The 22,190-nt window shown below is 52.8% G+C and overlaps 1 protein-coding gene across 6 annotated transcripts in view; it reads left to right on the top strand.

Annotated features, from left to right (window-relative positions):
* The window catches only part of DAG1 (dystroglycan 1), a 38,943-nt gene that overhangs the window by 8,260 nt on the left and 8,493 nt on the right, over window positions 1–22,190 (top strand). For 4 of the 6 annotated variants that reach the window (XM_048957064.1, XM_048957065.1, XM_048957067.1 and 1 more), the window contains one exon: window positions 18,390–18,799. In XM_048957064.1, the coding sequence (XP_048813021.1) occupies window positions 18,518–18,799 (282 nt within the window). In that variant the 5' untranslated portion in view covers window positions 18,390–18,517. Of the gene's footprint in view, window positions 1–1,061; window positions 1,436–5,494; window positions 5,748–18,389; window positions 18,800–22,190 lie in introns of those variants that run through there. The other 2 variants (XM_048957068.1, XM_048957066.1) reach the window with 2 other exon arrangements.

A 22,190-nucleotide genomic window follows, 5' to 3' on the forward strand; every position in this document is an offset into this window, starting at 1 on the left:
GGGCACTGCTTAGTGCATGCGCAGGGGTGTTATTGCTTTGGACCTAGTAGCTGAATCCTGGGCTGCACATAAGGGTAAGGGTATTCACACACCACAGCTGTTTGGGGAGTGGGCTGTTAGACCCCTGTCCACCAAATGACACCTATTTTTTTCCTGTGAGCCAGGCAGGCAAAAGGAATGGGAAGTGATGACAGATGAGGAGCAGGGGACAGAAGAGAAGTGTCCTTGAGGAGCAGCAGTATTTACGTAATGGCTAACCCAACGTAAATAAGGAGCTGTGATTTTTACCTTGGAGCATCTGCCTGGGGGGGCTGCACTGACAGTACGTAGGCAGGTGGAGTGTGCCTCCTTGTTTTCCAAAGCATTTTTGACTGGATTATGGAAGCCTGCATACAGCAAGAGGAAGAGGGAGCCAGGGAAAGAAAGCCTGGAAAAGGTGTGCTTTTTTCATTGTTTGCTAGAGTGCTTCCTGGTTGGAAGAAACAGCTGGGGAGAGACTGTGGTTGTGCCTTTGACCACACAGCGGCCCTTCTGCAAGATCTGCTTTAATCAACCAGGTGAAACTTCAAGGACCTGTGTAACTGATCTCGCTAAACGCTGCCCATGAGTGCAGTGTAATGTGAAATAAGCACTGAGCATTGCCACAGGACCGGCTGCATTAAATGTGTGTTTAGTGAGCAAATCTGTTTTTCTGGTCCCTGTCACTTAAAATGACTGTGGCTGTGCTAAGAGTTCGTGGGACACGCTGAGCATCTTGTCCAAAGGCCCACATGGCTTTGTAATTGGTGCTGCCGTGATGTGAGCCCACGTTTGGGGAGCAGGATCTGTACAGTGGTGGAGCAGGACGTGGCCATGTGTTGGCTGTGGTGCTCGATAGCTGTTGGTGATGCGTGCCTGTAGGGAGATGGCTGTTACAGCAGCAGGATCCCCTTGTGTAGGGACACCTGGCAGGGCTGGGGGCTCCTCTGCTTCCTGACAGCCCCCTGCATTGTGGCTGCCTTCTGTCCCGCGCCAAGGCCCGAATATGTGGGTGCTGGATGATCCGTTTAGGCTGGAAATGCACTAACTTAACAGACCTTGGTGGGGAGCAGATCCACCCAGTGCCTCCCAGCCCTCTGGAACACGGACCCGTTGTGCTCACTGCCTTCCTGGGAGCTGCTGGCGGCTGCAGCACTGGATTTGGTAGCTAATGCTCTTTGGAATCAGTGTCATTTAAAAAGTATCCAGCCAAGAAAGAGCACAAGATGTAATTCCAACAGTTTTTTTTTAGAAGGGCGGTAGCTTCTATTAAAGGGAATCGGCGGCCATCCGCCCCATGCGTGCCCTGGGCTTCGTGGGTATTATCCACACTCCAGCTCTGCAAATTCCTGCAGAACCGGTGCAAAGCTCAGAGTGAAGCATTCCTTCCACGCACCTGCTGACGTTCACAGCACAGGTATTTTGGTAGTTAACCCATGAGGCTTTGGAGTGCAAAGCAGAGGTGCTGGGAGTGAGGGATGAGGCAGAGCCTATTTTTACTCTGTCACAAACAGGGCTCGGCTTGTTTACTTTATACTCCGGAGCTGCTCAGGCTGGGGTGTTTTTTAACATCTGCTGTTGCTGTTGGATTAAAAACTCAAACTCTGGATATCACAGGAAAACTCGTCGCTCCTGTGAGGTGCGGAGGCTGCTGCAGCAGCGCCCACCCAGTGCTGCTGGGGGGTCTGCAAAGGCTGTGGGCTGCTGCTGGGGCTGGGCCCTGTGCCATCCTGCAGAGGGGTGGCTGGTTGGGCTCAATGGCCACTGGTGACGTGCAGAATGTGAAGGTCTGGGAGCGGGGAGCCCAGGCTGTGTGCTGCGTGCTGTGCCCTCTCCTGCTGGTGCTCGCCTGAGGCTGGTGGAGTTGTGCTTCACGTGTTGCGTTGCAAACTTTTAAGCTCTTTATCCTGGCTTATTGCTAAGAGCTATTAAAAGCATGGTGCGCTCACAGTGACGTGCGTGCTTTGCAGGGATGGGTCGCAGCCTCCTCACGTTGGAGGCTGGATGAGCATGTATGGTGAGTGGCCCCGAGGGCCCCTATCCGCACAGGCTTGATCCTCCTCCTGCCCCCCAGCCCCTGGAAGCCATCAGCTCAGACTTCCAGACTGGGGTCTGCTGTGTGGCTTCAGGTTTGGTCCAGCCCCTGCAGTTTGCATCACTGAGCTGAGGCAACTGTACAAAGAACTAGCCAAGATATTGATTATTTAGCTCTTTTGCTAATAAATACCACTGATACTAATTTACAGTCATACTGTTGTGCACGCTTAGGGCTGCAAAGTCGGTAATTATTAATCTGAGATCTTAGAAGTCACACTTCAGAGCTGCCGTGTCGCCCTGCCCTCCCATGGCACTTGGTGTCAGGGTGCTCGTCCCTGCCTGCCTGCCTTCCCACAGCAAATCCTCCCCCACTGGTGGGAGGGTGAGTGCAGCACTGCAGCACTGAGCCTTCCGCTGCTCCCCTTGCTCTTCCCAAACTCCCAAATGACAGGACTCGTTATTTCTTTGCTTGCTGGTTCCAGCTCTGCTATATGTATATCAAACCTGGTGCCTCTGTTTGATTTGTGCAGTTCCAGCCCCACCTTATCCTGTTGCTGCCTGGTGCTGATGACCATGCAGATCCCCTACAATTGCTTGGCGCACGCTGGGTGCCTTGTGTCCTTTCAGGCAAATCACCCCGTGTCAGCCTTCATTCTTCTACCTGTGTCCCATTAAGCACAAGCAGTTTACGTGCACATCTTCCTCCCAGTGCAGCAAATTGCCATTTTCCACGCTGCGTTTGCATTCCAGCAGCAGCTGTGTGGCTGGCTCTACTGGCTCCTGCAGGTTCCCAGCGGTGCTCTGACAAAGCTCCTGCTCACAGCTGCCCTGGAGCATTTATGACCCGAGCTGTACTGATGGGAAAGGAGACAGAGGGTCACCTGGCACTGATACTCCTGCTGAAATGAGCTGGTGCACCTTTGGTCTCCAAGCGTGGCTCCCAAGAGTTGGTGAGGTGTATCTAACACTTTGACTATGTGGTATGCCTTCTGTATCTGTCAGCCTCCTGGAGGTGAATTCAGTAACCTGGGGGTGTTTTCCCCCTTTTTGGTAACAGCCAGAGGAGAGCAGGAGTTCTTGCAGGGACAGTTGGCCTTTTGGTGTGGCTGATTCCTGTTTTTGAAAGTCAGATTCGAGTGTCAAGCAGGTAAAACAAGTGGGCTCCAAGTGCTTGGTCTGGTCTCCAAGGAAAACGCTTTGTGCTTGGCCACAGACCCATCTGCTCAGTGTGCTTTGGATTAAGCAGGCCTGCATTTGTTTGCGAATATTAATATTTGTGTACTGTAACACATCCACAAACATTTGTGCTCTGAAGGTTCAGCTGTGTTTTGTCAGCATCCCTGGTGCACGAGAGCCCGTATCCCTGGCACGCTGGGCTGTGGGGTGATGCATTTTCCCTCTGTGCAAGGCTTGGCCAAGTCTTCAGGGGAGAGCAGACGTCAGATGGGCTTTGGCCCATGGCAGGGCAGGATTTGTGTTCTGGCCGGAGCACAGGCACAGCATCCAGAAATCACAGCTGGCTGTGTGCTGTGGGGCTTTGTCCCTGAGAGCAGTGCCTCGTAATAGAGTTACTTTGCACAGTTACTGGTGTATTTTCTTTCACTACCTGGCCAGTAAAAGGGAAAAAACGAGGTTAGGAAATAAGACCACCTCTTGTGAGCAAAGCAGAGTTGATTTGTAGAGCTGAGGCCAGGTATGTTAAAATTCTGTCACAGGTGTATTTGTAGACAAGGTCCTGGAAAAAAAGGAAAAAATATCAAGGAAGCAAGAACCACAGAAATGATCCCATGAGGTAACACAGCATGGCTTTACGATAAATGAGGAGCAAATTGGGCTGGCAGGTGCAGGTCTAAAACGTGAGGCATTGCATTGAGGGTGCTCAATAAAGTAAGTTTTGAAACAAAGTGACTTGGAATACTCGGTTATAGAGGACATACTTGTGGCTTAAAATATCCCTGGAAGAGCTGTGCTGCTGGACAGAGCAAGTTTCCCAACTTCTATTTTCAGCTTTTCCAGAGATTTCCATAGTTCTTGTGGAAGGCTTTTCCCCTGTGTGCTGCCCCAGCCCTCCTGGGCATCCTGTGCTACCATGTATTTGCAGTTTGATTTGCCAGGTTTGCTGCGCTGACTTCAGCCTGGCTTTCCCCACACTTGTTTCCTCCAGCAGTGGGAAGGTGTCAGGTGTGTTTTTATCAACAGGAAGAGGCCGAAAGGCGAGGGGACAGTTACCATAACCACCTTATCACCAGCAACTTCCAGACCTGAAGGAGCCGAAATCGGTGTTTGTCACTCCTGCAGAGCAAACAGCCGTGCGAGGGCTGTGGTAAATGGAGGCAGGGCTGTCTGCCTAAGGTCAGCGTGTATTTCACTTTCTGGGACAAAGGCTACTTAGACATCTGGATTGCAGTGGGGATTTTAGGGCAAAAACCAATTACTAGTTTGCTGTGGATGAAGAATGGCTGCTCGTTGCGTGAGTGCGCTTCCACCAACTTAGTGCTGCGCTGAGCTCGTGCTCCAGTGCTTTGGGATGGAAAGCTGCAGTGCAGAGCTTGTTTGGTGCCCTGGGAACGTGAGGCTGAGCAGACCTTTCCTGACCTTCGGGTGCACTGAGAAAACAGGCTGGTTTTATGGACAGTTAATTTATAGAAAGTTCCTGTTTAAATTTCCTGCAGGAGCCATAAAGCCAGAGGACAGCTGCTCCCGTCGCAAACCAAAGGCTGCTCCCACCTGGCCTGTGCAGAGCCAGCTGCAGGGAGCTTTGGGACAGAGCCCTCAGGGCTGCTCTGCAGAGGAGCAGCCCTGCGTGTCCTTTGGAGGTGTCCTGGCTGCTGAGATGGCTCCTGGGGCCAAGTCAGGGATATCTATCAGCTTTTGTATTGCGTTCACTCTGGTTTTTGTATTGGTTCACTCTTGGTTCACTCTACTCAAGCGTGGCTTAAGGAGTGTGTGTAGGTGGCAATAACTAACGGTCCAAACCAAAACCTGTTTGGCATTTTTTTCCCCTTGCAGGCACAGGGATGGCTGCATTTATTTCCTGCTGCTTTCTCCCTTCTTCCCCAAAGACAGAAATAAGCAAAGCCTTGTAGACTTGCAGTTGTTTGTGCTGCTTTCAGTGTGAAGCAGGCAGGGTGCCGCAGCACACCCTGCACACAGCTCAGCTCCCTGCAGCAGCTGGGCTGCTCTGCTCTCAGCAGGAGCACACACTAATAATTCTGATCCTGATAGCTAATTCTGATCCAGTTTGATAGGGATCGGGATCTTACAGACACCGAGCTCTCAGGAGAGCCCTGTGATACTCGGTCTGTCCTGCTGCTCAGAGCTGCTTTCTGCAGGCAGGTAGGCTCACGTTCCACCTCCCTGCTTTGGATCCCTTTACCATTTCTTCTTCTCAGCCTCCTTGCCACATTAAAGCTAAGATGAGAAGGAAAGAAAAACTTCCAGCTCATACTCAGGGCTGAGAACCAGAACTGGGAGGTGCAGGAATCCATCCCATGAATACTTGGAAGGCAGTTTCTTGGCTCGGGGTGTGCTGGGGATTTGCACCCTGGCTGCCCCCCCATCCCTACCGCCTGTCCCTGCTCGTCAGCCCTCGCCGCTGGGCAGTCTGTGCCCTGCTCACAGGCTGGCCTTCCTCACGCTCCTCACGTCTTTCTCCCAGGCTGTGGCTCACCGGGGCAGAAAACGACTTTGGGGTGAGTGGCTGGAGGGTTGGAGAGGCTCTTGGAGCCCCTGCTTTAGTTGGCAGCTGGGCACTGAGTGGTGGTGGGATGTGGAAGCGATAGAAGGGAGCATTGAGCTCTGTGCAGCTCTCGCGTGGTGCGGGGGTTCTTCAGTGTACTCCTTGGGCAGGTTTCTCCACCTGATAGAGGAAAACTCTTTGGTATGTCAGGGCTTGAAACCTCTTAGTTTTGTTGAAGCCAGGGCCTGTTTCTCTTCCTTTAAATCTCTGCAGCAGTTGATAAGCAGCTGGTCCTTTCTCAGGGAGAAAACGCTGCAGAAAGAAATGCCAGGAATGCGAACAGCAGGTGGGGACTGGCAGATGTACATATCAATCACGACAGACTGACACAGGGGCTCATTCCACAGCAGAGCCTCTGTTTGCCTCTGGCTGGCTTTGTGCAAACCACTCTGAGCCCCTCCGGCCTCCGCTGGGGGTTTATAGTGGGGCAGCTCTTGGGCTGTGCTGGGGAGCCCTGTGCTGTCCTGGGAACGGGACCCTTGCTCCAGGGATGGGGGCAGAGCCTTTGGAGCACGCTGCTGGGACTCGGCGGCGTTCCTAATAACTAACGTGCCGCACCTCGGGATTGGGCAGCCAGGGATCTTGCTGCCACGTTGCTGAAGAGGCGGGCGGGCTCAGTGAGTTCATTGAATTTGCTGCACTGTTGCATTTTAAACCATGACTTCATCCCTCTGAGGAGTCTGGAGTCATTTCCGTGGACAAAACCCCTGCTTGGAGACGGTGGTTCTGTGAGGTCACCTGTACTGAGCGGTGCGGGGCCGCGCAGCCGCAGGAGTGCATGGCACGGGGCTGAGCGGGACTGGGAGCCGTGGCGGCGCTTCCTGAGCTCGCTCCTTGCACCCACTGCTGCTTTCTGAGTGCCTGGCACTTGGTGGGGAGGCGTCTCGCAGGGGCAGAGCAGCTGGGCTACGTGAAATGACAGAGTGAGTGGTGAGAAGCCTTGAGAGAAACCTATCTGTGAGCGGCGTTCCTGTGTGTGATGGCAGTGCGTGTTGCAAGCGGAGCAAAGCTGCTGTCACAAATGACAAATGACGTTTTGGGTGCTTTTCCCAGGCTCTGAGCTTTCGTTCTGGCTGACGTGCTATGGGATATGTGATCTGAGTGCTTTGGTCCGCTTTGCTTTGTCTGCACAGTGATTCCTGGAAAACCCAGAATAAAAGTCGTGCTGGTGGGGCTGTGGTCAGACCTCCCCCGTTGTGATTGATCCCCAGGGCGTTCTGCTGGGCTCGGCCCGAGCAGCTGCTGGCTGTGGGGCTTCAGGTCAGCCAGCTCCGGATCCCAGGGATTTGGCTGTCCCCGAAAGCCAGCAGTTCCTTGGGTTTGCAGGGATGGTGCTGATTTACACAGCTGATACGTTTAACAAGTGAAGGCACATCTGCCCCAAGTCCTCTCATCAGCTTTTCTTTGGATCATCGCTTGTTTTAGTGAAAGAGCAGTGTAAGAAAGGGCTACCGTTCCCAAGTGAGAAAGGCAGCGAGAGCAAGAAGGTGGTCACTGCTGGGGCACGGAGCAAAAACACAGGAAATGTAACTTTTTCCAGCTTTAAAAACCCATTTTCTTAGCTCCCCATCAAAGGACTTGCTCAAACTAGTCCTTGTTGAAGCTGCAATAGGTAGCCATGACGAAACTCTTGCTGGAGAGGTTGTGTCTGGTGCTGGTTCACTCTTGAGCTGGCCCTAGAGTTTCCCATGCTGTGGGTCTGCCTCATGCTTGTTTTTAAGCTTTCAGCAAAAAACAGTTCAGACGTTTTCAGGAGTTAAAGGCAGAAGTGCCCGAAGTTTTAAGTATTCAAGAGAACAACAAAGCTTAACTGTTGTGCATGGAGCTGCCTGCTGTTGTCAGTGTCCAAGGGCTGTGCTCCAGGCACAACTGCCCTGATCTTATCACCTGGCAGGCACCAGAATGGCTTTGCAGACCTGCCACTCAGATGCTATCTAGGAAGGGCCGGGTTGGATGGGCTGTGGCAGGGCGGGGACACCTGGGGACACTGGGGGGGACAGCCCTGTCCCCTCACTGCTGCCTTGTGTACGGCCACAGCCAGCTGAGGAGCTCCTGTGTCTTGTGGAGAGAGAAGCCCAGAGAAGGTGCAGGACGAGGAGCACGCTGTGCTTGCTGTGACCAGTTCACGGGCAGCCCGAGCTCAGGTATTCTCACTTTTAATCCACTATTTGCAGCTTGTTCTACCCACAGCAGCATCCTGCCTTGCGGGCGGTGCGGGGCTCAGCCTGCAGTCATAGCAGCTCATCTTCTGGTTGTCATGAGGCAGCGAGGGGCAGCCTGGCTTCTGCTGCCCTTCTGGCTTCTGCTGCTGTTTCTGGCAGTCGCTTTGTGCGTGAGATGATTCGGTTCATCTGGTGGTTTTACGTGCACTTTGTTGCAGTGAGGTTGGGGAGGCCTTTACCTTGAACTCGAATTATGTCCCCATACTGCACCTTTCTTGTTCTTTACAGCACACCTCTCTCTGGCTGCGTGCTGTTTTAGTTTTCTGCTCTGCTGTGCAGGTTCCTGTTAAGCAGGGAAGTGCCTGGAGACTGCAGCTGCTAAGCCAGGGTTTCTCTTCTCCGTTTCTAAAATTTGAGCTGCACATTTTTCCTTAGAGCTTTTTACTGAACCCAGAGAGGCACCAGGCCTGGATTCTTCTTAGCAGGTGGGCTGTTGGGAAAGCTGGAAGTTAATCCTGGCTGCCCTGTAGCCATTCGTGTTTTGGTAATGAAGTCTACCCCCTCCAGGTGAAGGCATGAAGCTGTGGCCAGGCTCTGTACCTTGGTCCTGCTGTAGGAGCAGTAAGATAGAACTGCAGCTGTGGCACCGTGTGATCCTGCAGGGCTGCCAGGTCTCCTGGGACCCTGCAGCTCTTCCCCAAACCTGTAGCCCATTAGCAATAGCCAGCCAAGGAAGTGCCATATAACCACTGAAGTAAGATAGCGTAAGCAAATAGAAGCTTTGGTGCAGGTAATTGGGTACCTAATTGCTGTGTTTGCCACCTGGGGACTGGAATTGCTCTCTGCTCTGGAAGCTGAATGGGCCATACTGTGATAAGCAGTTTAATTGTTTCCCTGCATCTGCTGCAGCATTATAAAACCAAGGCAAGCCGCACACACCTTCAGAGCTTAACAGCCTCGCTGCAACTCCGAGCCTGCTTTTTCCTGTGGCGCTTGAGCATCCCTCTTCATGCAGCCCTTCTGTTCTCCACACCCTTTATCTTTGCCTATGCTGTGTGATAGCAGTGAGCCATTGAGCTTTTCTGGAAAGCTGTTCAGATCTGTGCAGTTATTAGCTGTAAGGAGGTGAGTGTGCACACAGAGAGGAGGGTCTCCTGGGGGTGGGATGCCCTCTCCAGCCAATTGTTGGGGTCTGGGCATTATTTTCATAGGGAAGAGTAGATGGGTGCTGAGCAGAAATCACACTTAATTTGACTTGAGGGGTGGCATTTGGAAGGAAAGGTGTGGGGTGTTAAAGGCTCTGAGTGCTTGAGGCTGTGAAATGGGCTTGTCCTGCTTCCTTTGGGGCACTGCTGGGTGCCTGTGCCTGCAGGAACTGAGAGCAGGGCACAGGGGCACTGCTTTGGGGGTGAGGCAGGGAGATGGTGCTTGGGGGGGACAGGCACGAACTGGTACAGAACCTGGCTAAGCACTGGTGTAATTTTCCTTGTTGCCTCAGAATGGCATTCAGCCCTGTTTTCCTGGGGCAAACACTGGTGCTTTAATGACTTTGCCCCCATTCCTGGGATTCCTGCAGGTGTGTTACCTGTGCTTCGCTTCTTTGCTTTGTCCTGGGAGAGACATCGGCCCAGGATCTGGCCCATCTTCTTACTCCAATTTCTCCTCCATAGTTTCACTCCACCTTTACTCCACCTAGGTGTGAAGAGGGAGTTTCTTGCTCCTGAGGTTTGGGCTCTGGCAGCAGCAGGAGGTGTTAGTGCTGGACTTGCAGCTAAGAACAGATGCCCAAATCCCACCTCCACTCCTTACAGTGGAGTTTGTGGCCTTGGAATCATTGGGTTTGGCATTCTGCTCTGTGATGCCAGAGCAGGGTGTGGAGGAAGGCTGAGCTGTCTGTGTGCTTCAGGCCCCCCCCCCTGGGCCCAGGGTGACCTGGCAGCAGGGCTGTAGCTGCAAAAAACCCCACACAGAACCAGGTGGGTTGGTTTTGAATTGGCTTGTGCCACAGCAGCAGGGAAGCAAATGGACACCCCGAGCCAGGTCCCTGCTTTACCGTGGCTTTCAGACTGCTGGCATGGCTGGGGGTTGTGGTGAGGAGTTGGGAGTCCTAGCCAGGCAGTCAAAGCCTTCACCCTCTGCTCTCCAGCAAGAGAATACCTATAAACATGTGCTCTGTGCAAAGAGCTTGTCGGTCTGATGGAGTTTGGTGACTCCTGAGGATCTTTAGGATCTTTAATTCCTCTTTCAGAAGCTTTCTTGGTCTGAGCTCTGCTTCATTTCATAGCTTTCCCATTTTATGCTGGATGGTTAGAGCTGCAGTGTGCTGCCAAAAAGCGTTTACAATGGTTTTCCTGAGAAACACTGAAAGTTGCAAGTCCAGGGCTGAGGCCCTGGCTGCTCTGCACAGATTGCTCAGTGGTAAATGTGTTCAGAGGGAGAGCTGTGGCAGTTCCACTCACTGAGCAATAAGTCAAGGCAGAGCAGCTCCATCGAGCTGTGTCTTCATGCTTTGGCTTGGGGCTGCAGGGCAGGGTGCAGGAACTGATGGAACAGCGAGATGCTTCCAAACAATGTGCTAGCCCTTAGCTACGCAGCCACTAAGGACATAAATGATGCTGCCTATGTAACTGGAGTGCTGGAAACTGGCTTGCCTCGCTCCCTTGTCTGTCTCCCATCAGCTCTTGTGCCTCATGTCCCATTGGTAGCAGCAGTCAGGCTCCTGATATGGGAGAAGGCCTTGAACCCGTCCCTCCAGTCCTGCCTGGTGCCCCGAGCTCAGCTGATGGGAAATTGTTGCTTAAAGAACGCTTCCAAAGACCCTCTTGAAATACTTCACTATCTGAGGAATTCCGTGGAATACTCAGAAGGTGATGATAAACCATTGGAATGTGGCTGCCTATCCATAAAACCATCCAGTGAAACAACGTTCAGATGAATGCAAAACCTCATTCAATCTCCCCTTTTTGCTGTGGTTTGGTGCCTGCAGGCCTGGGGTTGTTTGCTCCTCACGCTGGGATACACAGTGTGCTGCCAGGTGCCCCTCGGTGCCACCAGCACAGCCGAGGTTTGCCTGTGTGCTGGTGTCCTAGGAGAGCCCAAGTGCAGTGCTCGATGCACAGGGCAGTTCTGGTGATCAGAATCAGAAAATGCTTTGCTGTGTGACTGCGCATGCAAGGATCTCAGCATCCAAGCACCTCAGGAGCCGTCAGAGCTGCAGCCTCCTTTTTCACGTGGTTTGGAAGCACGGTTCTGAAGGAAGACTTGGGGGTCTGCCCTGCCATCAGGCTCTCCCCCACCTCACAGACAGCTTCAGCTTGCTAATTTGACAGATGAGACTTTGTGCCTTTTGTTTTTTATCAAGCACAAAACAGGTGGCTGGGATGATGGGCTAAATGGGCGTTCCCAGGCTGACCTCTGCTCCTGTGTGACTTCCAATGTGGGGTGTGATCAGGAGGCTGAGCTGGGAGAAGCTGCAGCAACATTTCCTGCCTTGCTGGACACGAGAATGTATCCCTCAGGGTCCATCTCCTTTTTGTGTGGGATCCTCAGTACTTACAGGACTGTTTGGTGGAAGAGGTATCTGAGATGAGGATATTCATTGCTTCTCTTCCGTGTGGGCTCTCTGAAGCCTCGTGAGGGGGTTTGTTCAGCCTTTAATTCAATTAAGAAGTCAAGCAAGAGTTGCAAATCTGGTTGGTCTCGTTTGTTTCTGCTGCATCCGAAGTGAACATCTGCACAGCAGAGTGGGGCAGCATCGGGAGGAAGGATTTCTATGGTTTCAGCTGAGATTGCATGTGCTGCTGGGGGCTGGGGAAGGATTTTTGTCCCATGTAGAGCATGAGATGGAGGGAAGGACTCCAGCCCATCAGTGGCAGGACAGTGGTGGGCAGTACGCAGACACCTGTGATCCGCATTGCAGTGACTTCTATCTAAGGTCATCAGCTGGTGCAAATTGGACTCGGGCAACTGGTGGATGGTGAGTGGATGGAAAGACAGGAAGGGTGGTTCCTGCTGGAACACCCTTTGGTAACTGCCTTCATCTCAGCATTATCTGGCTGAATTTGCCTCTTCATCTCAGCATTATCTTGCTGAATTTGCCTCTAGCTATGGAATGCTGTCTTCACAAAAGAGAAACTGGGAGGAAAAATACCTATTTTTGTCTTGGTGCCCTGAGTTCTGTTTCTTCATGGAATCTTGGAATCTGAAAAAGCATTCGTATGCATGTATGCACGTATGCCTGTTGTATTTGTCTTCAAAATATGCATTTCTATAGCTTTGGTAGTAAAGAGCTCTTAAAACCAAAGAAGTTGAGGCTGACTTAATTGTTTAATTTCCTGTGACTTTCAGTAAAAGCTTTAGCTTAGGTTCTGTTAAACACAGAATATGAGGACGTTTATGCTCTGTAGCTCTGTTTCAAGCAGAATCAGGAGTTGTGTTCCTGAGGGGCTGGCTGTGGCAAATAAGTGAAGTCAAAGCCAGGTTAAGCTGAATGCCCTTAAGAACAAGCAGACCTTTGCTCTGCCCCGCTGCAGCTGTATATTTAGCCTGTGTGCCCTTTCCAATTACAGCCAGGAGAAGACACCCGAGGAGGAATGTAAGTCATACCCGCCCTGAGTGCTGCCCTGGGATCCATCACAAAGTGCTTCTTGAGCCAGAAGCAGAGCCTTGGTAACTTCTCTCCATAAAACTGACCCCTCCCTCCCTCCTTCCCTCCCTCCCTCCTTCTTGGGGTTTAACATTTACCACGTCCACAGCCTCGTCCTGCACACGGCTGAGCTTGGTGCATGCCTTGCTCCTGGTGCATCCTGCGCCCAGCCCCTGGTGCCTCTGTATGCTCTGCCTGCTTCTCACCAGGGCACTGCAGTTGTTTCTCATGCAGGGTCTGTCCTGTCTCCAGATTATCCCTTCTGGTGCTTCTTTGGAGGCCTGATGTGAGGACAGCACCATGAAGCAGTCTTCAGTTGTTATTTGGAGTCCCCTCTATGGATTTATCCTAATTTGCCTGTGTGCTGCCAGGGCCGTGGCAGTTCTGGCTGCGATGTTCCTAATTACAGGGAAAAAATGGTTTCTGAGGCATCCTAAATATTTGGGCCGATAATATCAGTTTCCTTTTAACTGAGCTCACTTGAAGATACGATCTGGGTTGTCTGTTTGGGAATAGCAAAGTGGGAGGAAGGGATTGATTGTGGTTGCTGAAGCTCTCATCAAAGAGAGGAGTCCCACACAGCCAGAATCACTGCTGTGGTCACTTGTGCGGGTCTGGAGCAGCGACGGGTGGCGTGGATTCTGCTGAGCTCCAGGGCATCACAAAAGCCATGCTCAGTGTGTGCCACTGAGGGACCCGCAAGCAGGATCTCACAGCTGGGAGGCATCCACCTGGTCTTCAGGCAGAGTCAGGTCTGTGTGCAAGCACCTGGTTCCTTCTTGGTGGTACAGAGCTCCAGCTTGCAAAGAGAAGGTAATGACAAGTAGCAGGAAAGCTTCCCCTGAGCTATGAGTAGGTTAAATATCTCAGTGCTTACTCTAGCAGAATAAAAACTGCTTTGAGGTGTCGATTGCTGTGACCACTTCCCCTGCAAGCTCCATGGAGCGGCTGTTGGCACGCATGACCTGGGGCAGTGAGTGACAGTTTGCAGTTCCCATCTGCAGAAGTGCTGCTCCTCTCCCTGCCCAGCGCATACCTCAGCACAGCCGAGTTTTGTTGTTTTTTCCCCTAAGTTGTTGCTCAGTGTCAGGGTTTCCTGTTGCTGACAACAGCTGTGCTGGAGATGAGCGGAACCTGCTACTTCGCATTTGGTCTATGGTTACAGGCGTGCAGGACATGAATGCGTTCAGCATTAAACCACCACTGCAGGGGTGAGCTTGTCTTTCAGAGAGGCATCCCGTCCTGTGCACGTCCTCACTGCACGTGTCTGCTTGGGGTGGGGGCATGGCTTCGTGGAGGGAGAACATCCGTCCCCAGCTTTGCCTGTTTGCTCATGCCAGCTGCGTGACAAATGTCCCTGAGCAACTGTCCTCCTGCGTGTCCCTCCCATAACTCAGCCAGGCATGCGAGGCTGGAGCTGGTGAGTGCCTGGGTCACTGCTGTGCTGGAAGGGTGGAGGGTGGGAGAAGCCCCCACCTGCCCAGCCCCCCCCAGCTCCCAGCAGCAGTAGGCAGTGGGGCATGTGCAGCACTGTGCCCCTGCCCGCACCCAGCCGTCCCACCGCATTGCATCATTCCTCCTGCTTGCTGCCTCGACACGCAGCCACTGATGGGACTTGCCCAGAGATTCTCCTGTGGGAACATGCACGAGAGCTGTGCACGTACAATAGATGTGCTTTGGGAAGTTGCACCAGGCCGTTGCATTCTGCTCCCACTTCCTTAGGGAGAGACCATTTGTTTCAGTGTTGTCTTTATGGAGACAGTGGTAAATAAGCAGCTCAGGTAGGTGGGATTCCTCCTTGCTCTCCTTAATTCCTTATCTGGAGCAGGGCATGGGAAGGCAGCTACTCAGGCTTTCAGCGTGCAAGATTCAGAGGCATTAACATGCTGGCAGTGATTAATTACCACAGCCCACTGATGTGACTGTACTTGAGCAATTGGATTAGGTGCAGCTGCGCTGGGGCTCACATCAGCAGGTTCTTGTTGGAGCTGTGATGTAGTTGGCCACACAGAAGTTATTCCTAGGGCAGCTGCACTCCTGGTCCTGCAGTGGGCAGTCAGCAAGGTCCTGTGGCCGGCAGGAGCTGTGTTGCCCAGGTCTCACTTTCAGCCCTGTCTTCTGGCCGCTCTGTTCTGCCTTCGTGCATATGAAGCAGTGCATATCCTTAGCACATCAGCAGGCCTTGTGGTTGCACGGAGGAGTCAGCTCCAGAATTGTCTTGGCAAGTCAGCATCATATCAGCATCACCCAGCAGGCCCGGCTGCGTGCTCCAAGATGGGGATTTGGCATCAGCAATCAGACATCAACATTGGCATGTGCGCTGAGCACCAAGGCCAAAGCAGATGTTGATCCCAGCTTTGATGTTTAATCCAGCGTTTTGGAGGTTCAAAGTGGAGACCCAAAAGAGCTCTTACAGAAGCAGGAGGATAAAGAGAAACTCGGTATTTTCATAAGATCAGACAGAGCAAAACATCCTGAAATTCAGGACTAACCTGAACCTTTGTGGTGGTTCTGCCAAACGCGGCAGCGCAGATCCTGCCGGAGGAGGGAATGCTGCTGTGTGGAGAAGCTGGGGTGGCCTGGCCTGATAACCTGAAAGCAAGAGGATGAGCCCTGCAGCATGGTGATGCCTGCAGAGCAGAGAGCAGCGGTGCAGAATTCTGTTTGATTTTTGGCTCTGTTCTGAGCTTGCATGAAATGGCAGAATCATGGAATGGCTTAGTTTGGAGGGGGCCTTAAAGATGTCTGGTTCCAACTCACTGAAGCAGGCAGGGATGCCAACCACCAGCTCAACTGCCCAGGATCCCACCCAGCCTGCCTTGAGCGCATCCAGAGATGGGGCAGCCTGTCCCAGCACCTGGCTGGACAGCAGGCTGTTGGCCTTTCTGATCCTCTGGCTCCGTGCTAGTCACAGCTAGTCACAGCTCATGGGAGGTGATCCTGAACGCTCTTATCTGCTACCTGTGACTGAGCAGTCTCAAAACAAGTGAGTCTGCGCTTTGCCCGTCACCGCATGTGAAATAGTTTGGCTGTAGCTCTTGAACTCCCCCAGAGGCGTCGTGCAGGTGCCCGTGCTTTTTCCACCCTCCCACGTTGGTTCTGTGTGTCTGCACTTGTATCCAGACTCACAGCTCTGTGCTGTGCACAGGTGAGGATCTCTCATGAAGAGACCATAGCTGGGGGCCTTGCTCTGCTTCTGGGAGCTGCCCTGCCTTTGGTCCCAGCACAGTGTGAGAGCCTGGCACCGCTTCAGCTTATTGTTTGGTAAGGAGCTGTATTAAAGAGATTTCTTGGTGGTGTAATGCTGTTCTTGCTTCTCCTGGCTTTTCTTTTGACAATGGCTACAGAATTCTTCCTGTACCTCCATTGTGCTCTGCTTCTGGGTACAGAGACTGTTCTGTGTTTTTCCTAAATGGAATTTGGAATTGGTGTGACCTGCAATTGTCAGACTAGATCTGCACAGCCTGAGTTGCTTGGCTGAGGGGCACGGGCAGTGCCTGCTGCCTGCTCCGGTGATTCTTTCTGCAGTGGGTGATGACTTCATCTTCCTCTCCTGCTGGCCACAGATATCAGGGTCTGGCTCCTTTCTGCCCAGGCATTGCTATCCATCCCACAGGAGCACCCTGGGGCGAATCACAGGGTTGGTTTCACAACACAGAGCCACACCATGGCAGTGTGTGGTTCCTGCAGCCTTGACAAATGGGGGCATTGCTGCTGTGGGGACACAGTGCCCACCTCTGCAGGTGTGGCTGTAGCTCTGCATGGCTGCTGCTGGCTGGCTGGCTGTATGTCCTGCTATCTGCACGTCCATCCCACGCAGGTGTGGAGGCTCAGCTGTGAGCAGCAGCCGTGTTTCTGTGCTGATACCATCTCAGCTCCACAGCAGCCACATTCCTCAGCTGCCGCCTTCCTCCCCTGGCTGCAGCCTCTGATCTGCCCACGCTTGCAGCACGGCTGCTCTCTAGTCCCTCTGCAGCAGGACCTTCCAGCAATGGGGGTGTAGGCAAAGAAGCTCATGGACAAGGTGCTATGGGTGCAGGCTCTATGGAGGCTGAGAGCCTCTTTCTACCTTCTTATAGCTCTGTGCAGAGTGACAGTGCCCTGGTTTCCCACTGTGGCAGTCAGTGGCCTCACCAGAGGCTCCTTCAGAGCCTTGTTCTGTCTCCAGAACTCATTCAGAACAAGATGTGCACAGCACGTTGGAAGTTCTCTGGATACCTGTTGCGGTAGTTCTGTTCTTGTTGAGGTGACTTCAAGCTCATCCAAATTCACCACGTCCAAAATTCATCCACATTCCTGTGCCATTTGATGTGTGTTGGATTCTCATCTCCTGACGAGGCAGGGAGCTGGTAGGAGCTGGAGCCTGCAAGAAGTGAGGCTTGCTTTTACTGTTCCATTTCTGGTGGTGACAGTGTCTGGAGAGGCAGCTCAGGTGTTTGACTCTGGGTAAAGACCACAGTGTTGCCTTTGGGAAGAGCCTGGATTTGGTTTCTCTGTTACTCAGCCCGATGTGCTCCTGCCCTGGGCTCTCCTGTGGCCCAGCATCTCACACTGACCCCCTCCCACCTGATTCCCAGGGCTTTCCAGCACTGTTTTCTACCTCTGCTGTTTCTCCTGCCTTTCACTTGAGGGCTTTTTGAGACTGGCAGTGCTCAGATCAGGTATTTGCCTGACAAATGCTGCACCAGAGGTTACTGTGTTTGACTTGCAATCCCACTGCCCACTCTGTGCAGCCGCGTGGCCTCCGGGCAAAGCATGCTGCAGCAATGGGTGGCGGGCTGCAGGGTTTGGGGATGGATTAGGTTTCATCTTGACAAGCAAACAGCTTCAGGGGTGAGGAACGCTAAAGCATCCTCAGCCCAAGGACTCAGTGTCCAGAATAGCACAAGCTCTGCGTCAGCCTCAGGGCACCCACAGCGAGCTCCAGCTTTGTTCGTTTGCTGGGCGGATGCAGAACCCGCCCTGTGATGGCTTTGCACAGGGCAGCTTCCAGCCCTGCTCACATGCTCTGCACTCAGTGCAGCAGGAGGTGTGTGAGGGCAGCCAGGCGTACAGCCCCATGTGGGAGCTGTGCTGGGGGCTGTGGCTGGTGGTCGTGAGGCAGGCAGGGTTTGCTCTGGGAATTCGGAGCTGCTGCTCTCAGCCTGGGAAATGAAGGGTTGGTTAAAGGTGCCTGAGCACCTGGGTCCACGGCAGTCCAGTTCCAAGTGCGCTCTGTGGCCTCACATGCTTAGCTTGCTCGGGTCTGATCCTAGATTGCATGTTGCTGGCCCCAGAGTCAGGCATGGATACTGGCTAATCCCAAAGGCTGGAATAGAGTTTTGAGAAGCCAGGCTATGGGGTGGAGGAGAGGGAGCATCTGTAAGCATCTGTCATGCATCGAGTATCAAAGGTTTCTAGGGGCCTTCATGCTGAGTAATCAGCATTTAAATTTGCTGTTGCCCCAGCCTGAGTGCAGCTTGCCTCCAAAGACCCCTCTGCACTGTGCTCTGCCACCAGCTGTGTCTGCCCGGAGCCTGGGGCCAGTGGGTGCTCCAGGAGCAGCATAACTGTGTGCATGGAAAGCAGGAGGGTCTGATTACTTTAGAGATGCTGTACATCAGGGAAAGAGCTGGGAAGTGTTAACTCTTAGGGTTAAAAAAGCAAACTCTTAGGGTCCAAAAGCGAATTAAAACAAACGGGGTGGAAGGTAGGAAGCCCGGCGTCCATCACAAGGAGGTCTGTGCGTGCTGGCTGGCTGGCTGGGGATTGCGATTAGTTTGCTGATGGGTTTCCTTTCCTCACCCAGGTTGCCAGGACCCTTAGGATGAGGCTGCTGTGAGGAGTGGCAGATCCGCTGCCTGCACTGCCGTGCCTGCACACCCCACCCCGCGTCCCTCCTCCGGCTGGAGCGCCGTCTGAGAGCCACTGGGCAGAATGACTGTTGGATGTGTCCTGCAGCCCCCGTTCCTGGGGAGGACTTTGCTCCCAGTGCTGCTGCTCGCAGCCTCAGCTCACTGCCACTGGCCCAGCGAGCCGGCAGAAGTGCTGAAGGACTGGGAAAACCAGCTGGAGGCCTCCATGCACTCCGTGCTCTCAGACCTCCGAGAGACTGTGCCGGCTGTGGTGGGGATACCAGACAGCTCCGCCGTGGTGGGCCGCTTCTTCAGAGTCTCCATCCCCACAGATTTAATTGCTTCCAATGGAGAAGTAGTCCAGGTGAGAAACGGCATTCCTTGGGGCTCATTTTCAGCTGTTGGTGGGGTTACCACGAGAGTGCAGTGAGGTTGCTGCAGAGCTCCCTTGAGGCTTTGTAGGGCTGCGGAAGAAGGATGGAGATCTTTCTCACCTCGTTGCAAAGTTTCTTTCCTCTACGGTAAGGCAGTCTTTGGGCCGGTTGCTCAGGTTTGTTGGCTGCATTTAAGCTGTTAAAGCACACGGCCCCTGGGATGACAGGCGTGTTCCTGGGGAGATGCTGCCTCGGGATTGGGGCAGCTGTGGATTGCCTGAGTCTGCCGCCGTGACACGCGGGGAGCTGCTTCACTATGGAAACAAAATATTGTCAGACAAACAGGCTGTGTTCTGGGAGCAGGGCTCTGTTCTGAGTTTGACGTAGTCTTTCCTGACCTTGTCCCTAAGTCCTCTTGGGAAGATGAGAACCTTTCTTTTTGTCTGACCTACTGGTACTGCAGACACCCAAAAGCCAAGCTTTGTAAGCGGTCCTGGGGGCAAGGAAGCGTTGAGACAGCCTGGAGGAGGACGGACGTGCTGCCAAACAGATGCTTGTTCAGCTCTTGTCCTTTTCTGGAAGGGTGCTGAGAAGTTGTCTCAGCATCTGCTGGGGATGGAGAGCTCAGGAAGATTCTGTTTTTGAAAGAAAGCACACTTCCAATCTTAGGGGTTGGGTGTTTTTTTTCAGAAAGTAGAATTGAAAAATACTTTTAAAAATCCATTTTTGGAAAATGTTGTAACAGGCCAACCTTGGAGTGCCTTTCAGAAGATCAGAGGGAGATAGAGCAACTCAGGAGGCAGCCTGACGTCTCAGCCTCTCCTTGCAGGCAGGTTTGTTTTAGCTGTGCACGCTGTTGAGCAATTACATCAGTGTGGATTCACGATCTCACTGTCTCCAGCTGTGGGATTGCAGCATCCTGATGGCAGGTAGAGAATCTGAAGAATGCATCTGTTATTGACGGGCTGTCTGTCAGATGGGGGATAGAGACGTGCGGTGGGTGAGCCCTGGGGCTAGCTGGAGGTGGGGTGGGCTGGTTTCAGAGCAAGGCTTGTGATGATTGATTAACCTGGTGGAGGGTGGTGGTGGCTGCCCTACTTGAACCACTGCCAGGTGGGGGTTCGTTAGCACAGGACACTTATGTGAGGGTACCAGGCTTCAGCTTTGGAGGGAGCAGACTCTTCAGTGTGGGTCTTTGTGAGCAGGAGAGCTGTTCAGGGCTGCTGTGCCCATGAGCTCTGCCTGGTTCATGGCTTGGTGTGTGGTGGGCGCTGCTGCACATCTCACATCTCCTTCTGTGAATTCACTGGAGGAAACTGTGAAGATCTTGTGTTACAGAAACGATTGCTTTGTTTTTGAGTTTTGTTGCAGGCTGGCTTGTTTTGGTGTTGTCTAATGGCTACTTTGACGGCAAGAAGGCATTCTCAGTGCTTGTTCAACACCACAGCTTCTCTTCCTGGCACAACAGTCGTCTTTGATAGCTGTAGGGTGGCTCTGTGGTACGTTATTTCAGCCCCATCTAGCAGCTCTGAACAATACTTCTGCCACTGGTATCGAGGAGTCTTTGCCGATAGCAACAGATGCTTGGAGAGCAGCAAAGGGAGCGTGCTGGAGCGGGACTGGAGGAGCAGTTGCTGGTTGGGATGTAGCTCAGAAAAGGCTGGGAGCAATTTCCACGCTCATACGTGGGTTTGCCTGAATGCACGTTGCATCTGTTCACCTTGAAATTGATTTTAAAAGTGAGGCAGGCTCTGTGGCAGTGCTCCTGGCCTCACTTAGCAGGCATCTGGAAGGGCTCTCCCTTGCACCGAGAGCTGTGTTGGCTGCTGAGCGAGGCCAGCCTTCCCAATGGGGATTTGATTCCTGGCGTACATAGGCAATCCTGGAGTGCTGGGGTGCTTTCAGGGCAAGCTGCTCTGCTCTTTTTCTCAGGCTGCCTGAGCCAGAGCAGTGATAACATGGTGCATTCAGGGTTTTTCACACAGAGGGTGGTGAGGCACTGGAACAGGCTGCCCAAGGAGGCTGTGGATGCCCCATCCCTGCAGGCATTCAAGGCCAGGCTGGATGTGGCTCTGGACAGCCTGGGCTGCTGGTTGGCGACCTGCACACAGCAGGGGGGGTTGAAAGTGGATGATCTCTGAGGTTCTTTTCAACCCAGGCCATTCTAGGATTGCATGATCTGGATGTTGCTAAATGGGGTACTTGACCCCTAATGAGAGAGAGTAGGGACACCCTTTTGAGGTGTAGCAGTGAATCAGTGCTTACAAGGAGATGTACTTGCCTACGTTCAGTGCCCTTAAATTTCTAGGAAGCTGGATATCATCTCATTTAAAAAAAAAAGAACAATTGATACATGACATCCCCAAACCTCAGGAGCCTGAGAGTGGTGTGGCTGCTCCATGTCTAGGCAGTTCCCACCGATCATTTGTAGGCTCCGTCCTCACTATGGTGGGGAGCCCCTTGAAGCTGCCTCCCGGCTCCTCTCCCTGCTCGTTAGCAGATTCCAGCCGCCTGTAGACAAAGTAGTTTTCTCTGCATACTTGGTTGTGGGCTGGAAACAACGGGCAGCATTGGCAGCGCTGCGGAGGAGTGCCTGGCAGGCGCCTGCCCAGCTGCGTGGGCTCACTGCACAGTCAGGTAGTGCTGCTGCCAGCAGGCACCAGTGCTTCCCTGCTACCCCCTGCCAGCTTCGGAGCAGGTGAGGTGCTATGGCTGAGCACAAAAGCAAGTTTATTCCAGTGAGCTGGGGCAGCTCATCAGAACGCAGAGGTGGATGTGCAGAGAAAGGAGCAAAGCCTGACCTGTTGCATCTCTGCAGCCAGCAGGGCAGCGTGCCCAGCTGCGTCCTGTTGCTGAGAAACTCATCGCACCCAGGATGAAAACAGTTGGATTTCCTGCTCTTATTGCTTCCATTTGAAGGCTGTTCCAGAATTGGGCTGCTCTGATTAAAAATGCGACTGCTAGCCTAAATTTAGAGATAGCTAGAAATATTTGTGCTGCCCTTTAGCCTGAATCTCTCTTCCACCTTCATAATATTTACTTCCTTTACGTATTTAAAAGTGACAGGCATGTTCTCCTGTCTTGATTTGGTTAGATTAAACAAGCCAATCTCTTTAGTCTTTCCCCATAAAATAAGCTTTCTTTTCCTCTCCTCATTTTGCAGCTGTCTCCTGCACCTCTTCCAGCTTGAGTTTATTTTTCTTGTGGGTGCCTGACCAGAGCTATACAGAGTACTGCAGGCAAAATGTTACTGGAGCCTTGTATAAAACTTCCTTTTCTCTGCTATAAATACCCCATCCCATAATTGTGTGCTTTTCCATGTCTGCCTTTGGCTCAAACCCGATGTGATCAGCTGGAATACCCAGAGCTGTAGTCTTTCTC

Source organism: Lagopus muta, chromosome 11, assembly GCF_023343835.1.
Source record: "Lagopus muta isolate bLagMut1 chromosome 11, bLagMut1 primary, whole genome shotgun sequence".
NCBI lineage: Eukaryota > Metazoa > Chordata > Aves > Galliformes > Phasianidae > Lagopus > Lagopus muta.